The sequence below is a fragment of the Mauremys mutica genome, chromosome 4, assembly GCF_020497125.1.
Source record: "Mauremys mutica isolate MM-2020 ecotype Southern chromosome 4, ASM2049712v1, whole genome shotgun sequence".
Lineage (NCBI taxonomy): Eukaryota > Metazoa > Chordata > Testudines > Geoemydidae > Mauremys > Mauremys mutica.
The window spans coordinates 129,043,475-129,064,934 of record NC_059075.1 but is presented as its reverse complement, the minus strand read 5'-3'; the positions used below and the strand labels follow the sequence as shown (position 1 = coordinate 129,064,934).

Here is a 21,460-nt window from a genome sequence, read left to right as displayed (position 1 = left end):
GAGCCTAGGGAGGGGGCTCACTCAGCATGCTGTGACGGCTATCTTGGGCTGTAAGCTTGGGCTTTAACATGCTAAACAGGGAACAGTCTCGCCTGGCTGTGGATGGAAAACTTTGCCAGCACACCTGGATGCTACTGGAAACAGTTTTGGTAACATGGGAAGTAGTCAGTGCCCTAAGAGGGGGCTGTTAGGGTCACCATGTGGATTAGGCTATTGGTTTTTGAGATACGAAACTGTTGCCTTGGCCATTTATGGCCATTAAAAATGCAAGGGCAGCTTTTTACAAGTGCTGACCCTGACGGCCTTCCCAGCTTCCATCTAGGGTTGCCAGCCCTCCCAGATTCGCCGGGAGTCTCCTGGAATCGGGCTCGATCTCCCAGAGGCTACTGACGTCAATCCGGGAGATTTTAGGCTGCTAAAAGTCTGGCAGCACAGCAGGGCTAAGGCAGGCTCCCTATCTGCCCTGGCTCTGCGCCACTCCCAACAGCAACTGGCAAGTCCCTCTAGGTCCTAGGCAGAGAGGGGTCCGGGGGCGTCTCTGCACGCTTCCCCCAACCCTAAGTGCCGACTCTGCAGCTCCCATTGGCTGGGAATTGCAGCCAATGGGAGCTGCAGGGGCGGTGCCTGCAGGCAGGGGCAGCACGCAGAGCAGTCTAGGAGCTGGACATGCCGGATAATTCCGGGAGTGGCCCGAGGTAAGTGCCACCTGGCTGGAGCCCAACCCCCTGCCCCAGCCCTGAGCCCCCTCCCATACCCAAACTCCCTTCTAGAGCCCGCACCCCCTTCTGCACCCCAACCTCCTGCCCCAGGCTCAGCCCGCAGCCCCCTTCCACACTCTGAACCCCTCAGCCCCCGCCCAAAGCCTGCACCGCTTCCCACACCCCAACCCCCTGCCCCAGCCCAGTGAAAGTGAGTGAGGGTGGAGGAGAGCGAGCAATGGAGGAAGGGGGGATGGAGTGAGCTGGGGGGGGCACCTCGAAGAAGGGGCGGGGCCTCAGGAAGAGGCAGGGCAAGGGTGTTTGGGTTTGTGGGATTAGACAGTTGGCAACCCTACTTCCATCTCAATCCCACCTCCCGAATTTCCCTCTGCCATTTGAAATAGATGGAATTGCGGTTCACCTCCCTGTCTTTACCTGCTGAGTAGTGTCACTCCCTGCGCTCCGACGGCTGCTGTATCCCCCCCCCCCCCCCCGAGAAGGAGAGGTTACTCACCTTGTGCAGTAACTGGAGGTCCTCGAGAGGTGTGTCCCTATAAATGCTCCACTTCAGGTGCGCATGTGCCCCCTGCGCCTCTGACTGGAGATTTTTGGTACCCGTTCCCATTCGGCCCATGCATGCCTTCCCAGCATCCTCCTACCCTGTACCGGGGTTAAACAGGGCTGCGCAAGTGAACTGCCCTCAATTCCTTCTCGACCCTGAAGTCCCGTGAGACAGAACTCCAAAGCAGAGCGGAAGGAGAGTGGGTAGTGGAGCACCCATAACAACACACATCTTGATGACCTCCAGCTACTGCACAAGGTGAGTAACTGCTCCTTCTTCTACAAGGAGTGTCCCAATGGGTGCTCCACTGCAGTAGCCCCTGAAGGAGGAGGGAACTGTGGAGCTGCCTCTGACCTAGAGGTGTGTACCAGGGCACAGTGTTCGGGAAAAGTCTGCACCAAAGCCTCGGTTGTCGCTCTGCAAATTTCAGCAATGGCTGTATTTTTAAGAGTGCCATGGAGGCAGGCTGTATAATGGGCTAGTCTTCTCAAGGAGGGGCTGACCGTTAGCAGCCTGGAAATGAGCACAAATGTAACTGGAAACCCACTTTGAAAGTCTCTGGGGGGAGCTTGTGGATCCTTTGGATCTGTCCACAACTGAGATAAACGGTCTGGGAGACTGTCTAAATGGCTTGGTTCTGTCCAAATAGAAGCTAACGCCCCTCTAACATCCAAGCTGTGGAGGGCAGCTTCCTCTCTAGACTGGCGTGGTTCTGGGGAAAACACAGGAAGGTGGATAACTTGGTTAATGAGCGAATCAGAAGATATTTTAGGAATGAACTTGGGATGTGGGCCTAACAAAACTTTATCCTTGAAGAAAACAGGGAAGGGGGGCGGGAAATCAGTCATCAATGCTCCTAATTCCCCAGTGTTAATTCCCTAATGTTCCTAATTCCCCAATGCTGCCTCTAAGAATGCCACTTTCGTAGGTAAGTGCACCAGAGAGCACTTAGTGAGCAGCTCAAAGGGAGATTTCATGAGACAGTTCAAATCCCATACGGGAGCAGGCTCTGCGGGAAAAGTTTAACCAATTCCTTGGTTAATTGTGCCATAATGGGATGAGCAAAGCCTGAATGAATCCCTGCACAGGGGAATGGAAGGCTGTCGTAGCTGATGAGCAAGCTCTGACAGAACTCACAGAAAGACCTGAATACTTTAAATCCAAAAACAGGGGAGAGGGAAGAAAGAACAAGCAGGGGCGGCTCTAGGTATTTTGCTGCCCCAAGCACGGCAGGCAGGCTGCCTTCGGCGGCTTGCCTACGGGAGGTCCCCGGTCCCACGGATTCGGCGGCAGCCTGCGGGAGGTCCCCGGTCCTGCGGATTCGGCAGCACGCCTGCGGGAACTCCGCCGAAGCCGCGGGACCAGCGGACCCTCCGCAGGCGTGCCGCCGAAGGCAACCTGCCTGCTGCCCTCGCGGCGACCGGCAGAGCGCCCCCCGTGGCTTGCCGCCCCAGGCATGCGCTTGGCGTGCTGGTGCCTGGAGCCGGCCCTGGGAACAAGTTCCATTTTTGAAGGTATTTCTAGTAGAGATCTTTCTGATGTTTCTAATAGGACCTGTTGGATCTCAGTCAAATGGGAAACCTCTATCCCCAAGAAAAACTGAGGAACCAAGCTCGGAGTCAACAGATGGCCAGGTTGGGATGGAGAGTCCGACTGGAGTCCTGGGGCAGCACATAGGACATGGCTGGAAGCTGCAATGCTTGACAGGAAGTGAAGTGAGTCATGGAAGGGTACCAGACCTGCCTCAGCCCAGATGGTGCAATTAGAATGACTCTGGTTTTGTTTCATTTGATCTTGTTCAACGCCCTCCGAATCAACGGTGTCAGAGGAGATGTATAGAGTAGGCCCAAGGAATGAGAAAGGCGTCTCCCAATGACTGATGGCCCAGTCCTCCTCTCAAGCAGAATTTCTTGCACTTTCTGTTGTCGGTAATTGCAAAGATATCTGCTTCTGGAAACCCCTAGGTCAGGAATCTCTGTTTGAGGATCTGAGGGTCCAGTTCCCACTCGTAATCGTGGGAGAAATGTCTGCTCAGATCATTGGCCATGGTGCTCTGCATGCCTGGAAGGTAAGAGGCTGTGAGGATGTGACTGGCTTGACACCAATTTCACAGCTTTATTGCTTTGGCACAGAGAGAAGGGGATCTCGCCCCTCCCTGAGATTTACGTGGAACATGCAGGTTACGTTGTCTGTCATGACCTTCATGGATTGGCCCCTGCTTAAGGGAGGGAAGTGGATACAGGCATTCCTGGCTGCTCCTAATTCTAGGAGGTTGATGTGCAAGAGAGACTCTTGAGACAACCATTTCCCTTGGACAGTGTGTCCCATTAGCCACACTCCCCATCCCACAAGTAAGGCATCCAAAGTTATGGCGATGGTAGGAGGCAGCTGGGAGATAGGAACTCCTGCACGGACTTTGGACAGGTCCTTCTCTTGAGTGAGTCTAGCAGGTGATGAGGGCCAGACACCAGATTGTCTAGACTGCTTGTTTGTTCGGGTGATAGACTATGCTGAGCCAACCCTGGAAGCAGCAAGATGTAACCTGGCATGTTGTGTTATGAAAATACAAGCTGCCATATGACCCAGCAGTTGGAGGCAATTTCTTGCTGTTGTCAGGAGGTTATTTGAATCTTGGCAATAAGACTCATCAGTGTCAGAAATCCATCGGAAGGAAGGTAAGCTCTGGATGTTAGGGCATTCAGAGATGCTCCTGTGAAGTTTATCTGTTGAACTGGAGTCAAAGTGGACATTACAGATGCAGGGGCGGCTCAAGCCATTTCGCCGCCCCAAGCATGGTGGCACGCCGTGGGGGGCGCTCTGCCGGTCGCCGGTCCCGCGGCTCCGGTGGACCTCCCGCAGACGTGCCTGCGGAGGATCCGCTGGTCCCGCGGCTCCGGTGGACCTCCTGCAGGCATGCCTGCGGATGCTCCACTGAAGCCGCTGGCCCAGCGGACCCTCCGCAGACACGCCTGCGGGAGGTCCACCGGAGCCGCCTGCCACCCTCCCGGCGACCGGCAGAGCGCCCCCCGCGGCATGCCGCCCCAAGCATGCACTTGGCATGCTGGGGCCTGGAGCCGCCCCTGTACAGATGGCATCTGTATTACAGAGAAGACTTTGACGTACAATGATCCTTGAACAGCCAGTTGTTGTGGTAGGAAAGATGATTATTCCCCACCTGCACAGCTACTATTGCCAGGACTTTGGAGAAAACGCTTGGGGCAGATATGCTTTGTTCTGTCTGCTACCTCCTTAACTACTTCAGATACACCTGTTCTAGTTAATACATTTATTTCTGGTTTACAATAGAACCCAGTCAATGTGATTTCTAACTGGGGGGGGGAGAAGATGTGCACACCCTCCTCCACACTGAGAGAAGAGGCAAATTTCATATAATTTCGGGTTTGTACTCCAAGGGCGGGTGGACATCTGGGTGCTGTGGCAAGCTCCTTAAGCTGAGCCTTCCCAGAGCGGATCTCTGTCTCTCTGTGCAGGTGGGTGTGGCCCTGCCTGTGTGCTGGGCTGGAAAAGGCGGGGGAGCCGAGCCCAGCAAGACCAGGTAAAGGGGGGCCCAGGCTGGCAGAATGGTCTGACTTAGTTAAATCCCAGCACACCAGGTGACATCCCAGGGAGTCCAGCCCATCACAAAGGTATCAGGAGAGATGCTGCTATGGTGGTACATAGGGGATCCCCGCACAGATAGCTGAGAATCTGAAGTGGAGTCATCAGCACAGTCCAGAGGAGGAGCAGACATTGGAGGCGAGGATGGTTCTCCACCTGGGACAGGTGGTACAGGACAACTCAGGGGTACCGGAGGAAAGTAGGGTCTCAGAGGCCCTGCAGATTTCAGTACCGATAGCCATGTGGTACCCATTCTGGCTCATCAGACTCCAACAAGTCTTTGGAGAATCTAAACTTCTGTGGTACTGGGTGAACCTGGACTGGATGGGGCTGTGACGTGACCAGTGTCAGTACTGAGGATGCTGATTGTTCTCGTGATATCTGTCTAGTCAATAGCGCTGATACTGAAGATGCTGAGCTCAGAGCTACCAATGTTGCTGTTAGGGTCACATAATTAGGCACCAGAGGTGGTATTGAAAAATCTGTTTATGCTACAGACTTTTAAAAGGGAGAGCGTTTAGGGTCGTTTCTGTAGCAGTCATGCTTGGATGATATGGCGGATGACTTTGGCACTGAGGAATGCTTGGTATTGTGGGTCTTCGAGGAGCTCGGGGTCTTCAATGAGCTCCTGATACTGGAGAAGGATGGAGCCTCAGCGATGCCCTTCCAGGACTGGCCTACTAATTGGTGCCAGAGTGAGGAGGGACTGGGAACCAGAACCAAGGATCAGAGCTTTAGTCCGAAGCCAAGGGGCAGAACCGGAGTCAGGAAGGAGGAGTCAGAGTCCAGAGCCAGAGTAAACTGGGTTTAAACAGGAATCAGGCTGGGGCAGGGCTGGGAGTGGGCAGAACAAGGTTGGAGCAAGATACGCCTGGGGTGACTGCATCTGTGGGCGAAGCATTGAGCAGCCAGTGACCTGCTGCTGCTGCTGGGCTTACAAGCGCACTGGCTGGTTGCCTTCAGCCAGTCAGGCGGTCCTGCTGCAGCCCGTCTGGGCTGGCTATGCCTGGAGACTAGGTAGTCCTAGGCTCAGCTGCAGGCCCTCATTCCTGACACCTGGGACATGAGGTCTCTGAAACGGTCGATCTTGATGGTGACTGAGGGTCGTTTGAAGTGGGCCGTCCAGGAGGAGAGCCGGAACTCCGCTTGGGAATTTTAGCAGTGCGCTCTGTGTTCCTACCCGCAAAGTCCTAGGCGAGCGGGGTACAGCGATTGAGGGGCACTGTGCTCACTTGGCTGCGGCTGTACAGGGGGTCTCTGGGCCTGGACCCTGGGCTGGCTGGATGGCGAGCTCCATCATGGGGATCCTAAGCTGAATCCCCAGGAGCTTTTAGATCTGCTTTTAAAAGCTGAGCAGATCTTGGAGCTGGCTGGAATTGTGGGCGTGTCCCAGACAGTGGATACACTGGGAATGTCCATCGCTGACCGGGGTCGATTCCCAGCGGGAAAGGCAGCGCTTGCATCCCCAGCACACCAGGTTGATGACAATCCCCAAGGCAAACCCCGCAGGAAGGGGGGGAGGGAAAAAGGGGCTGTTAAGCAGACCCTCCCCAAATTAACCGAAGAGGGACAATTCTAAAATAAAGGAGAGAGGCAAGTAAACTAAACTAAACCTTGAACTAGGAACTTGAGGCTAAGCTAGAGCAAAGCGGAAGCGGGCAAGTGAGATGCTCTGTCTCAGGCCAGTGGGTGGTTGAGAAGGAACCGAGGGCAATTTGCCCGGGCAGCTCTATATACCCTCAGTACGGGGCCCAGGGATGTCCTGGAGTGCATGCACGGGCCGAACGGGCACTCCTAGCAAACATCTCCAATCGAAGCTGCTCGGGGTGGAGCACCACTAGGGACACTCCTCAAAGAAGGCAGCATTCTGTGGATGGGTGAAAGGATCCCTACACAACCCTCACCTACCTCACATGGGTGTTGTGAGGCTAAATTATAAGGGGCCAAGTTCCCAACAGGCGTAACTCCTTTGAAGTCAAGTCATGCTGATTTGCAGCAGCAAAGGATCTGGCCCTCGGTGCCCAGATGAAATGCACCAGGGTAGCCGATATTACTCACATCACACGCTGGTGCTGGGGAGGGACCCCTGCATGGGTGGGGCTAGGGAAGAATTCTGGAGGCAGTCTCTATAGATGCACCAGCCAGCGCTATGCTGGCACAGCAGGGCACCAAAGCAGACAGAGCGTATCCCTCACCTTCCGTCTTGATCTTGAGGGCTGTCCGCACCAGAGCGAAGAGAGTGGCATTGAAGGTGACGGTGCCATCGCTGTTCAGAGGCATGTTCATGCACACCAGGCGCTGCACAACAAACAACAACTGCGTTCACCCCCAGGCCAGGGCATACTTCCCATGCACAGGGCCGGCAGCAGACCCCTGCAGGACCGCTCAGGTCAGGCCTAAGGGAGATGCTGTGCCACGACAATGGCAGCACAGTCTGAGAGCTAGGGAACCAGAGAGACCCTCCCAGTCCATCTGTGTCCAGCAGCCCCCTTAGAGAGAGTCCGCTTTATATTCATGCCACTGGAGATCCATCTCTATTGCACGGCACTTGTGCAAAGCATGCTCTCCAGAGCACAGCTCACCAGTCAGCAAAGACAGACCACGGAGGCATAGGCTGCATGGGAACAGTCAGGTTAAAGGTTATAACTCTTGGATGGGTTGGGTTATTCGGAAGGCTGCGTATGGCGGGTGTGGCCTCACCAGTGGAGATGTCGAAGGTGAGGGAATTGGGAAAACATAGAATCATAGAATCATAGAATCTCAGGGTTGGAAGGGACCTCAGGAGGTCATCTAGTCCCACCCCCTGCTCAAAGCAGGACCAAGACATCCTTCTATCAGGGATGGGATGGGATCAGTGAAATCCATCCAACCACAAAGGCAGCAGGGTGCACTAGAGGATCCACTAGAGAGCCCGTCCAACCCAAAGGATTCTGGGATAAGACCGCATGGCCTCTTGATAACATGCCATTTCACCCAGTGCTCCAGAATCCACAGCTGGTTTAAAATGGCACAGCTGCCTTGAGCTCCGACCCAGGAACTGGGTGTTTTTGTTAACACTTTGATGGCATGAGTCAGAAATGTCTCCCATGCTCTGTGGAGAATGAGCACGTGCAGGAAGAAGTGCCGCCCACTCTCCCTGCTCCCTCTGCAGCCCCCGGCTTTTGATGAGCTGTCCCCTGCGGGCGACGGGACACATTCCCCGCTGAGGAGTTCGGACTCCCGCCATAAGAGCTTTCACGCAGCCACAGCGGGACCCACCGAAGCTGAAGAAGGGCCTGGCCCCCAACCCCAGACCTGAACACGGGGACACTAGAGCTGAGCTGTGCAGCTTGGACCCATCTCTAGCTGAGGTTTGTGTCTGACCAAGAGCTTCGAGGTGTTCTCAGAGGTGGGGACCTCTGCCTTGTATTGGACTGACTGTACCATGGGGGATTATAATTCAGGAAACCTGAAGTGTGTCAGCCTCCGCCCGTTTAAATTGTCTCGCTCCCCCAAAAAGCCTCCTTCTCCATTAAACACTTGATATCAGATCATGAGGATACTCAAAACCAACCCTGGGTTTCTCCCCAGCCCCTTTCGGTGGGAGCTGAGGAACCCAGAGGCTGCAGGTTGTGCTGGAGGGAGGGGGCTGGGACTGGGATAGAGCCATCCAGCATGTCAGTTATGGAACCTTTTCCCTTTACAAAGGGGTTGTTACCTTGCAAGCCACGCGGTGCGGACAGAACTTCCCAAAGCCCAGGGGAGGCTGGATGCGTCTCAGCAGGGTCACCACATCCAGATGTTTGATTCTTCCCCTGCAGGAGTCAAGAGACAGCTGTGCTTTACCCATCTGCTCCAGTGGTAGAATTGCAAACCCTGGCTGGGGGTGGGGGGTTAATTGGCTTAGGGGGCAGGAGCTCAGGGTCCAATCTGTGGCTCAGCCACTGACTGCCTGTGTGACCTTGGGGATTTTAACGGTATCAGGCGTTGCTCCACTGCATGATGCAACACCAAACTTATTCAGGAGCCAAAGGCTCATTTCCAAAGGGATATACGTGCTGGCAATGGGATTTTTGGCTCTTCAAGGTCTAAATCTCTTTTGAAAATGAACCTTAGGCTCCTAAATCAATTAGGCATTGCAAAACTCAGTGCAGCAATGCCAAAAACCTTGAAAACTCTGGGCCTTAAATCTGTCTGTACTTCAGTTTCTCCATCTCCAACATGGACACTTCTGTGCTGCACAGACTGGTGCAAGGGTAAACTCATTAATGTAGGCAAGGCCCCCAGGCACTGCAGAGATGGGGGGCAGAGAAGTAGGTCGGTAGACAGATAATTTTGGAACCGATGGGGTTTCATATTGCAGGCCATTAGAGAATGACACTACAGTGCTGACATATTATGTCACTGGGGACTGGATGCTTCAGGGGACAGGAAAGCTCCCAAGTCTAGAATCCAGCTGGGGGCAGTTTAGGGGCCTGCGTTAAATGAGTTGGTGTGTCTCAGGCCAGTTCTTAACAGGTCTCAGAAAGCCACTGTTATAACTAGCACCTCGGATGATCATCTCAGCAGGGTTTTAGAGCCAAAAGCCAAAAGAGCCCACTGTGCTCATCCAGTCTGACCTCCTTGTAGGATACGTAACATGTAGCATGTATATTTTTGGTGTTGGGACATTGTCTGGCAGGGAGGGAGAACAGCTGGGCGAAAAGATGAGCCAGCAACCTGATCAGCTTAACAATTGGGTCAGCAGTCCAATCAGGTGAACATCCTGGTCAGCAACCTGATCAGGTAAACAACTGACTTAGTCAACTAATCTCGGCTAGGAAGGAAAGTGTTTATACATTATATAATAATGTAACTTTGTAACAATGTATTCAAGGTGAGCGCCTGAACCTGGGGGTGCGCCTGTTGGGCCCTGTTTCGGTGGCCTGATCACTCACTGAAGCAGTGAAGAAACGACCTTCTTCTTCAAGCTCAAGGGCCTGTCTGTGAACCTGTGCATTCTGGGTAGCGGAGAACAGAACCGGTCAACGTTCCTGTATAATACTGGCCAGAGAACTTGCCCCAAATAATTCCTTTTGAACTAGTGCACATCCTGAAAAATGTACAGGCTTGATTTAAAAATTGCCAGCGCTGGAGAATCTGCCACAGTCCTTGGTATTGACGCTACCCGTGCTATGGCTGAGCTGTGGATAAACAGGGGACTTCAGTCCCACAGGCTGCCAATCCAGCACCTTCCAGCTGTGCTAACTTCTCTCAGCCTTTTAAGGAAATAATCCGCTGGCCTCCCTGGCTGCCACTCAGACCCAGGCCAGCCACAGACCAGTGCTCACTCACTTGGCTTCCGGGTCGTATTCTGCCCAGATTCTTTTGAATTCGTCCAGGTGGTGCGGACCCAGGATGGACCAGTCCCGTGTGAGGTAGTCAAAGTTGTCCATGATGACGGCGACAAAGAGGTTGATAATCTGGCAAAAGAGGAGCATACATGAAGGGGACCAGATATGGTGCCAGATCCTCAGCTGGCGCTAAGCAGCTCCTGTTGAAGTCAGCTGAGCATCGGTCCCACAATGCACCAGAGAGGGCAGGACGTGGGGTCTCCAAATGTGAAGGACTTATATAAAATGACAGCAGGGCACCAGGCCGTGTGCTATCTTCCCTGTGCTCTAAACTGCTACTGGTTGGTTTCCTCTGACAAATGACACACTTTGGACAAAATTCTCCTCTCCAACCTGCGTGCTAGATCTCAGCCCTGATATCCTGGCTCAGACATTCTCTGTCTTCTCCCTGGGGGACCCATCGTGCAGGGACCAGGCCTGCTGTGTGGATTAGGGAGAATTTGATCCTTACATCGATACGCAATGGGCAGCCAATCCAAGCCGGAGAGCGTTTCACAGCCTGTTTAGTAGAACTACTGCATGGAGAACACACTAGAGGGTCATTTTTATGTGCCTCGCGCTCGCCAGAGCAAGACCCAACCCAGGAGCCATGTGCCCCACAGGATCCCAGGCTGAAAAAAGAGGGTGAAAAGGGTCAGTGGATGGATCCCCTCATGCAGGGGCTGAGTCAGGGCCAGGCAGAGAGGGTTTCCTGAAGCCAGCAGAGTCTGCAGCTACCGTCGGGCAGGGAACACACCTTAGCTCCCTGGAAATATTTCAGACCCAGCCAGTAAAACCTGTGACAACCACAGGCAAATCCTCCCCTCGACCCCGCAAGACACATGCTGACATTTGTCCTCAATCCGCATGGCAGCCCATTCATTTCAACCCCTTCCGCATGACTGTGAGTGGCCCGGTGGCTTGCCAGGGGGTGGGCTCTGGAGGGTGGTGGACAGCACCTCCTGGTGACTGAGTTCTGGAGCAGCACTGGTGTTTTTCTTCCCAGCCTTCCTTCTGCCACTGGCAAATGGAGCGTGCTGTAACCTCAGCCTCACAGGAAGGGAGGTGGCAGCTGCACATTGCAGAACACTCTGAACCCTTCGGACCCTGTCTGGACTGCTCTGGGGCTGCCCCAGACCGGGGGTGCCACGGGAGAGCTCATGAGAGAAAGCCTTGGCATTCGCTCTCTGGTTGGTCCCTGGCTGGCACAATCCTATGGCTTCCACTTTCACCCTTCTCCTGTTAAGGACAATGAAGGGACCAGGAGCTAAACACCAGGGGATCCGGAATCAGGGGCCGTACCAGGAAGGCGCAGAGCATGTAGAAGCTGATGAAGTAGAAGTAGGCGAAGCCTGTGCCACAGGTGTACTCCTCCCCTGGGGCGTAGTCAGACTCGGGGTCACACTTTTTCCCGTAGCTGCAGGCCAGCAGGATCTCCTGCCAGGCCTCGCCTGTCGCACACCTAGGGAGAAAGAGAGAATGCCAGCTAGGCTCTGCAAGGAAGGGCTGCCCTGCCCAGGAAGTATGGGATGAGATTAGCTGGAAGGGAGCAGGAGCTAGTGGTTACAGCAGGGGCTGAGAATCAATATTATTGGGCGCTAGTCCCAGCTGTGGGTGGGCAGGGGACTAGGTGTCCGGACTCCTGGGTCCTAGCCCCCGCTTGGGGAGGAGAGTACGATGCAGAAGGTAAAATGGGACTGAGTCAGGACTCCTGGGTTCAATCCCTGGATCTGGGAGAAGAGTGATGTCTAACGGTTAGAACAGAGGAGTGACAGTCAGAGCTCCAGTCAAAAGTATTTCAATTCTGAAACATCAAATGTTATCGCACCACTTCATTTCCACAATGTGGAAACAAACATAACCTAAGCTGATAAGGAATTAAACATTTTTAAAGTTTTGATTCGAATCGTTTGGAAACGTTGCCATCAGGACTGGTGTTGAACTCAACACGTTCCTACAAAACTCTGCAATTTCAGCCCAACAGCGTCTTTGGGTGGTGAAAAACTAAAACTTTCCAACCCGCTCTGCTCCAGCTTGGCCTTGCGTTCAGCACCAAGCCCAGCTGACCTCTGACCTGTGAGTCAGGCACCACTGATGGGCTGGGGCTCTGTGGGCATCCCCAACATGGCTCTTGTGTCTTCTTTGGGCGAGTTCTAGGGAAACCAGTATGGCCCCGAAGGCACACGCAGGCCACAACCTGACCCCACAGTGTATTTTCCCTGCAACCTGTTGCAACCATAACCGGCTGGTCAGCAAGCCATACTTCCCCCCTCTGTGCCAGGTCCCCAGCAGCTAGGATGAGCCTGTGCCAGCTGCGGGACTTATGTCCAGATCCTCAAAGGTATTTTGATGCCAGGCTGCGTGCCTGGCATCTTTGAGGCTCTGGATCATAGCCCCGTAGCACAAGCTCCATGTTCAGCTCTGGAGGTGCTGGGTCCAGCTCCTGGGAATGGCCAGGATGACAGTGCCAAGACGGTTACACTCATTGTTGCTTCCGTGGAGGGAGACCCAGGGCCTTGTGTTGCACCACCATGGACTGGTGCATTGTGATCCAGTGCAACCTCATGGCACATATGAGGGGCCCTTTAATGAGCTGCGGGAGTGAGGGGCTAGCCTGGGGTCTTCACTCAGGGAAGTCAGGGTGGCTTCCCCCAGCAGTGGCTCTGCATTACAAATGGCCCCAGGCTGGCTGTACCGGGCACCCCCAGGGATGGAATGGGAAGGGATGCGGTGGGATGAGGAAGGGGCGGGGCCTACACAGACCTGAAGAGCAGCAGGACGGCTTGTGGGAAGGTCTGAAAGTTGTTGTTTCGGTTGATTTGGGTTCCATCCACCAGGGCGATTTTCCCAAACATCTGTGAATGACATGCTCAGGTCCCAGCTGCCCTGCAGAGGCACGCCCTGCCATAGGCATCCGTCGCCACCCTCCATCCCACGCGCCCGCTTCTGGCCTCACCACTGCCCCTGCTGGCTCCTTTCCAGCCAATAGCCCGGAACCTCAGGGAAAGGGCTGGCCTGGCAGGATGACCTTGTGGACTGGGCACAGCGCTGGGAGTCAGGGGTCCAAGGTGTGTTCCCAGCTCTGCGACTGACTTGCTGTGTGAAGCCAGGGGAGCCTGACAGCTCTGTGCCTCAGTTTCCCCATCAGCGGACTGGGGATAACAACGGTGGCCTCCCCCTGGCAGGGAGGCAGCTGGGGCTTGATTCATTAGTGACTGCAGAGCACTCTGAGCCCCCCCCCCCCCGGTGGAAAGACAGTGGGGTTGTACCTGTCGTACGGCAGGAGCGCCCGAGGGGTGACCCCTGCTCCCTGGACCCTGGCTCTCCCATGCCCTGCCAGCCGGGGCCCCAGCACTGTCCCCGCCTCCTTACCTGCATCCCGATCACAGCATAGATGAAGAACAGCATCACGATCAGCAACGCCACATAGGGCAGGGCCTGTGAGACAAAGGGTCCAGGGCTCACGTGGGAGTGGAGCTGAGAGGGAGCAGCCTATCCCCGCTGTGGACCCCGCCTGCTGTAGGAGTAGGAGTTCACCGGGCTGGAGCTACCAAGCTCTGGTGCCAGCCAGGGGTCCAGCGGGGCAGCTGGCAGGAGAGTGAGGCTGCCCGCTGCAGCTGGAAGCTGCCACTAAAAACATCCGTTCTCCAGCATTCCTGCTGCTGTCGCTCACTCCACAGCCTGCACAGGGAGCTCCCTGCCCCTGCAGCTGGGACAAGCACTGGGGGGGGGCAGGGAGAAAGGGACATGCACAATCTCAGCACAAACAGGCGCCTACGACTGAGGTGCTGGAGAGCACCCTGAGCGCCCCACCAGTCCTGAAGTTCCTGTCCAAGGGAGCTGGCGGAATATGGGGCCAACTGAGGCTCTGAGACATGCTGACACCAGTATGAATGAGCATCTGGGAAGCCCTTCTTGGCTCCTCCTGAACTCCTAGATACTTGGGTAACATACACATCAAGTGCGTGCTAGCTAGTGACCGGTCCATTTCGAGGTTAACAGCCTGCTGCTGCTACCGGCTAAAGGAGCTCTTGAGCAGTAGAGGCCTGTGCTTTGGGGCTGAAAGTCCCATCCTCAAAGCCAGTTGCCCAGCCACACTGGGGATTGGTCCATACACACCTGGAAGGACTTGATGAAGGTCCAGAGCAGGGTCCTGACTCCTTCCCCCCGGCTCAACAGCTTCACCAACCTCATCACCCGGAAAAGTCGGAAGAAGGTGATGGAGACGCGGGTATTGTCTGCAGAATCCTGCAGGCAAAGCACGTCCCTTAGCGGCTCGGTGGGAACAGAAGCCCCAGAGAGGGGAGGGTGGGAGCAGGCCCAGGAGACCTGCTGAGCTCTTCGGGGCTGCTCGGCCACAGGGAGGAGCCACCGCTGTGCGGAACTGGTGGCATTTCCCCCACTGTTCACCACTACAGCCCAGGCATCTCTTGGATCTGCAGCCCCGCTCAGGGCTCTCCTGCACTTGGGTGTTATGTGTGTTAGAGTAAGCCCACTCGCTGGGCCGGCTCAGGGGAGCTGCATGCTGTAGTGAGGGTGGAGGAGTGCTACCAAGTCAGTACATGCCAGCGAGGATGATACAGAAGAGAGGATCCCTCCCCCATGCTCAGCTCCACCGGCAAGGGTTACATGATGGATTCCGGTCCCTCCTGCTTCACCTGGGGCTCTGGTTGCCGAGAGCCCCCTGGCTGCAGCAGGTCTATGGCAGGAGGCAAAGGGTTTGAGCTGGCTGGGAATGTTTGGCTTGGGGTCATAGAGCGGGGCCAACCAGGGTGGGGTGGGAGGAAGGGAAGGAAGGAATAGGGTAGGTTAGGGTGGGGGAGACCTTCGAAAGACGATATTGCTGCCCCAAGTCCCCGTGAATCCCTCCCTGTCTGGAAGGAAGTGGGGATCGGAGCCCTCCCGAGGGGAAGATGCAGCAAAGGAGGCTATCAGGAGAGAAAAGCTCTTGGCAAGAGTGGGAACTCTCTGTTCCGCGACAAGGGCCACAGACGCACAACTGACAGCGCGACACCCGCTCGAGTAGCCAAACGCTGCTCGGCGGGTGCATCCCTGGGCCCGAGACCTGCAGTAATAACACCTCCTAGCTCTTCGCAGCAGCAGATCTCAAAGCAATTGACAGATCAGTCTTCACACCTGCCGGGCGGTAGGGCAGGACTAGGTTCCACAGGGATCTGAGGCCCAGCGTGGTTGGCCCCAGGGAGCCTGGGGCAGGGAATTGAACCTGGACCTTCCGTCTCCTTGGCTAGAGCCCTAACCCCGTCTTCCCTGAAGCTCACACGCTGCCTTCCCCACCAGGAGCCCCAGGTGTCTGCGTCTGATCACTCCATAGTGCTGATCAGCCAGGACACAGCTTGTGGGGCAACGCCCCCTCCCCGCCCACGTAAGCTTTGTCTTGTTTCATTGCACCATCTTGTTCAGTAGCGTTCGCTGGGGAGGAGCCAGGAGCTGCTGTGGCTGGCACACTGACTCACTGGGCAGCATGGGGCAGAGGGGGGAGCAGAGACCTGACCTGCCTGTACGTACAGCTCCTTGGATTCAGCAGAGGGGATGTGCCAGGCACAGGCCCTGGGCATGAGATCAGATGATCATAGTACAAGATCCCACTCCCCACAAGGCAGCTGTGGCCTAATGCTCGATGGGAGGAGCCACGAGTCCTGGGTTCTAATCCCGACTCCACCAGCAATTTGCTGGGTGACCTTGGGCAAATCACTGACCTGCTCCGTGCCTCAGTTTCCCCAGCTGCCCAATGGGGATAGTGACATTTGGTCACCAGGCTTTAACACCACAGTGGTGCCAGTGCCAGAGGCAGCGGTCCAGCAAAAACAGCAGGGTCATCTCCAGCCGCTCCAGGTTGCCACACTGAAACCCCAGCTGCCCTGGGGTTGGCTCGCTATGGGGGGAGCTCTGCAAAGGAGAGAGTGGGTTTATCCAGGGGGGCTTAGTGAAGTGTCCCTAATTCTGCTCTCCAAAGGGCTCCGAGTCTGAAAAATCAGCCTGTCGCCATCCCTGCCCCAGCTCCATCTCAGCCCCAAATTGCATCCCAGCCTCCATCACCCCATGGCTAGTGCAACTGCCCTCTCTGGCCTCCTGCGGCTGCCTCTCCTCATGCTCCAGCATGCTGCTGCCCACCCAGAGCAGTATTGGCACCAGCAGCAAAAGCTCTGCCAGGTCTCTGCTTTAAAACACCCCCACTTTTTCCAGCCGAACTGATGGAGTTTGTTTCTCTCTGTTCCCCTCCATCTGCCCACCACCAGCTTCCTCGGCCTCCTTCATGACTGCTGGCACGAGAGCCTTCTCCTCTGCATCGCCGGCTGCCGGAAACAGCCTCCCTGCGCTATTCCGCTTCACTGAGCTTTGATCGCACGTCACATCTCAGCTGGAAAACATGCTTCTCGCTTGCTTGCTCCTCCCTTCCTTTCGCTCTCTCGCCTTCTTTCCTTTTGTCTTTCCCCTTTTCTTTCTGGCTTAATTTATAAACACTGCCTGCCATCTCCCCTAGGGGTGTGTGCAGCCGCTCTAAACACCTGCACAAGTAACCCGTCTCAGTGACACGCCGCCAGCTCCAAAGAACACGGCACTGCCCCGAGCCCAAAGAAAACTAGCCAGCACCTGGGCAAATGCCTAATAGCCCGGGGCACCATTGCCCAAAGAGGGGAGGGAAACTGCAGTCAGGGCCCCTGCCCACCACTAAGGATGCATTCAAAGCTGGGGGCTGCCAGGGACTGTCTCAGCTGATCTCGGATGTTGGGGTGGAGTATGGGGAGAGGTGTCTGAGCCAGCTAGGAAATCGACTATGTCAGGGGTGGGCAAACTTTTTGGCCCGAGGGCCACATCGGGAGTGCACAATGGTATGGAGGGCCGGGTAGGGAAGGCTGTGCCTCCCCAAACAGCCACGCCTCCAACCCCTATCCACCCCCTGCCACTTCCTGCCCCCTGACTGCCCCGCTCAGAACCCCCGACCCATCCAAACCCCCCTGCTCCTTGTCCCTTGACTGCCCCCTCCTGGGACCCCTGCCCCCTATCCAACCCCCCGCTCCCTGTCCCCTGACCACCCCCTCCCAGGACCCCCCGCCCCTAACTGCCCCCCGGGATCCTACCCCCTTATCCAACCCCCTGCTCCCCGTCCTCTGACTGCCCTCCCAACCCCTATCCATCCCCACTCCCCGACAGGCTCCCTGGGACTCCCACTCCCAACCCTCCCTGTTCCCCATCCCCTGACGCCCCCCGCAGAACCTCTGCCCCATCCAACTGCCCCCTCCTCCCTGACTACCCCCCGGGACCTCCCGCTCCCTTACCCAACCCCCCTGCTCCCCGCTCCCTTACCAGCAACAAGAGCTCGCAGCCGCGACACCCAGCCAGAGCCAGCTGCGCTCCCCACGCTGCCCAGCGGGTGCGGTGGGCCAGAGTGCGGCCCGCGCGACAGCTTGGCTGCAGGGGAGGGGGGACAGCGGGGAAGGGGCTGGGGACTAGGCTCCCCGGCCGGGAGCTCAGGGGCCAGGCAGGACAGTCCGGCCCACGGGCCGTAGTTTGCTCACGTCTGGGCTATGTAGAGCTTCACTTGTGGGGCGGGGGGAGGTAAAAGGGCCCACGTGACTTAGGAGCACAAGTGCCACATGGGGCGCTCGGGACTTCTTCAAAACCAGCATTGTCCAGAAGCTCGAATCCAGGCCTCTGTCCTGGCTAGACTCTGGGAAAGCCTCCTCTGGGCCTGAGCCATCACTGGGGGCATTGCATCCTCTACCATCTAAATACCTAGCGGCTACACATGTGCTAACCGGGGCGGGAGACTGCATGGAAACCCCCCGAGAAAGCTCTCAGCACAGTGAGGCAACCGCCCCCTGGGATCTAGAGGGAGCCAGTCAAGAGCAATGCCACTGACCCCTCCCAGCCTCCATCCTTGGTGCCTGCTATCAAAGGCTGCCTACAGGTCTCCAACAATATCATCTGCCTAAGTTCCCTGTCAGCTGCGTGGCCGTGCACCAGCCTATTTAGTGCCACGCAAGCGCTCAGGCAACCCGCCTGGGGACCTGCTGCAGGAGGAGCGCCCCGCCAGCCCCAACCTAGCCCGGCCCCCAACCTGCCATGTGGCTGGGGCGCCCCTACCCCGGCCCAGACCCAGCAGCAGCCAGGGTGCCCCATCCCAGCCCAGACCCAGCCGCGACCCAGTCCTGCCAGAGTGGTGGCACCATCCCCACCCCAATCCTCTGCCCCAGCCCTAAGCCCCACCTCCCCGGCCCCACCCCAGAGCCCGCACTCCCAGCCAGAGCCCGCACATCCCTACACCCCAACCCTCTGCCCCACCCCTGAGCCCCCTCCCATACTCTGAACCCCTCAACTCCACCCCCACCACATGAATTTTGTTATGTGCATCAATATGAAGATGATGTGTCACACGTCACCTCCATACTGGTGCACATAACAAACTTCATTCCGCACATGGGTGGGAAAAATTAGAGGGAACACTGCTTCTGGGACTCCTAACTTTTGTCCATCACCAGGAGATCAATTACCACCGACACCAGCACAAGTTCTGTACCATACACAGCCGAACAGGGACTGAGGAAACCCAGAGCCCAAGGCAATGTCAGGCCAGGAGGGAAAATAACCTTCCGCAGAGAAAGGAAGGTTCGAGAAACGTATCCCTGCAATTGCACCAAATCACATTGTAAGACGCTGTGCGCATACAGCTGGGGGGAGAGCAGGGGCGGCTCTAGGTATTTTGTCGTCCCAAGCACGGCAGACAGGCTGCCTTCGGCGGCTTGCCTGTGGGAGGTCCCCGGTCCCGCAGATTCGGCGGCAGCCTGCGGGAGGTCTGCTGAAGCCGCGGGAGCAGCGGACCCTCCACAGGCATGCTGCCGAAGGCAACCTGCCTGCCACCCTCGCGGCGATCGGCAGAGCGCCCCCCATGGCTTGCCGCCCCAGGCACACGCTTGGCATGCTGGTGCCTGGAGCCACCCCTGGGGGAGAGACCTTCTACAAACTAATGTTGCGTTAGATGATACAATGAGCAGGTAGATCGACTGTCGTGTCCTGTCTGTACAACAGCCAGATGCAACTTTAGTTAAATGGTTCTGTCTCTGGTTGAGTTTTGCTGTATTTCATGGACGAAGAATGGATGGATAGAAGAAAAGTGTCATATGGATGGATGGGTCGGGGGGGTAGGGAGGGGTGGATGAATAGATAGATGGATGGAGATCACATTTCAATGGGAGGTAAGAAGATCTCTTGGAGGTTGGGTGTGTTTCACTCCCAGACCATTGGTGTATTTAGCTCCTACCCCCACTCCGCTATGGGAGAGTCACCCTGTGCATTTGCAGAGCAGCTCCCTGGATTCACACCATGCAATCCACGCAAACACAGCAGCCGAGTGCAGCAGAGAAACAACTAGAGGAAGAAAAATAGACCCACTGCAAGCACATGCAGCTGATATTTACAATGCCATTACAGCCTCCGCTTAGGCAGTACAGTCCGCCACTGGAAGCAAGAAACGTCTGTCGAGAGAACAAGAGAGTCAGCAAGAGAAACTGTCAGAGAGGCAGGAAACAAAAGAGAGACAGAGAGAGAAAGAGAAACAGGCGGCTGGGTTCCAGAGACAGCCAGACAGGGACACAGATCTTTGGAGGGAAGGGTAAGATGGGAAACAGAGAGAGAAAGAGACACAGAAAGAAGACAGGGTAGGATGGCCCAAAAACTAACATACAGTACAATGCAGATCTGAATCCAGGCCCATCCCCAGGGCAGTTTGAAGGAAATATCAAGCTGGGTAAGACTGGAAGAGAAATGTTCTGACTTGGGAACCTAAAGATAGGGACTAGGGGAAACATCTGCAAAAGTACCAGAGCAACTTAAAGGCCTAAGCCCCCAATGACGTTCAATGAGACACAGGCCTTGTCTACACTAGAAAGTTGTTCTGCTTGAACTGTTCCAGGGTAGTTAGAGCAATACCTGTAGCCCAGGGGTCCCCAACCCCTGGTACCGGTCCGCGGCCTGTTAGGAACCGGGCAGCGAACCGACCCCTAACACATCAAGCGGCGTGTCTCCGGCGGGGCCCCTGGTGAGGGGGCGGGGCTGCAAGCTCCGGGCTGAGCTCAGCTGCCTCCGCTCGGCGTGGAGCTCCCAGCCCCGCCCCCTCATCACGCGGCTCTGAGCGGGACGGAGCTCAGGCCCCGCCGGGGACACGCTGCAGCTGTCGGGCAAGGCGCTGAGGCTCCGGGTGAGGAGGGAGCCGGGGGTAAGAGGCTGGGGCCAGCGGGGTTGGCTAAGGGGCAGGGAGTCCTGGGGACAGTCAGGGCACAGAGAGGGGGCGGAGGTTGGGGGGGCGGTCAGGGGGCAGGGAACGGGGGGGTTGGATTGTGGGTGTTCCGGGGGGGTCTGTCAGGACTCAGCGGGGGGGGTATGGGGTTGGGACAGTCAGGGGACAGGGAGCAGGGGTGGGGTCCCAGGGTGGTGGGGGTCTCTGGGGGATGGTGAGGGGACAAGGAGCAGGATGGGTCGAGGATTCTGAGGGGGGCGGGCAGTCGGGGGGACAGGAAGTGGGTGGGGGGTCAGATAGGGGGCAGGGCTCCCACTAATTCTGCATTATGGTCAGTTGTATAATTATTTCATTATATATTACAATAATAATAGAAATAAAAGTACAAAAATAAATGTAATGCGCTTGAATCGTCCCAAAACCATCCCACAGGTCCGCAGAAATTTTTTTTTCTACGAAACCGGTCCCTGGTGCCAAAAAGGTTGGGGACCGCTGCTGTAGCCAACATACACAACAGTTACATTTTCAAGTGTAGAGCAAGTCTTACGCTCCCAGGTGTCTGAGCCACTTTTGAAAATGAGACTTCAGCTCCTAAGTCACTTCGGGTTCGTCTTCACTACCAAGTTAATGCAGGCTCTTTCTCGGGTGTTGCTCCGACCCTGGCATGTGTCCACACACAAAACCCTCTCACCCAAGTGTGCTGAATTCGTTAATTCCTAGAGTGTAGCTATTCCTAGAGCCCTGCACGGATACAAACTTTGTATCCACATCCGATCCGCAAAAATGGTCCGCGGATAGAGAGCAGATATCCGCAGATCTAGCTATTCCCATTCCCTGGCTAGGACAATTTGGGTACAATTCTCCCCTATGCCTGGAATACAGCTACAAGCGTCACACCAGGCCTAAGTGTTGTCTAACCATCATGCTGGCCCTGTGTGCAGGAGTGAATTTCACTCGTAAGCCCTCACCCACCATG

The 21,460-nt window shown here is 56.1% G+C and overlaps 1 protein-coding gene across 3 annotated transcripts in view; it reads right to left on the bottom strand.

Annotated features, from left to right (window-relative positions):
* Positions 1 to 21,460, bottom strand: part of CACNA1S (calcium voltage-gated channel subunit alpha1 S) — a 120,259-nt gene that overhangs the window by 18,555 nt on the left and 80,244 nt on the right. For all 3 annotated transcript variants that reach the window (XM_045014196.1, XM_045014197.1, XM_045014198.1), the window contains 7 exons: positions 14,349 to 14,477; positions 13,602 to 13,667; positions 12,993 to 13,084; positions 11,532 to 11,691; positions 10,192 to 10,319; positions 8,576 to 8,672; positions 7,074 to 7,176 (listed from right to left, as the gene is read on the bottom strand). In XM_045014196.1, coding sequence (XP_044870131.1) covers positions 7,074 to 7,176; positions 8,576 to 8,672; positions 10,192 to 10,319; positions 11,532 to 11,691; positions 12,993 to 13,084; positions 13,602 to 13,667; positions 14,349 to 14,477 — 775 coding nt within the window. The remainder of the gene's footprint in view (positions 1 to 7,073; positions 7,177 to 8,575; positions 8,673 to 10,191; positions 10,320 to 11,531; positions 11,692 to 12,992; positions 13,085 to 13,601; positions 13,668 to 14,348; positions 14,478 to 21,460) is intronic.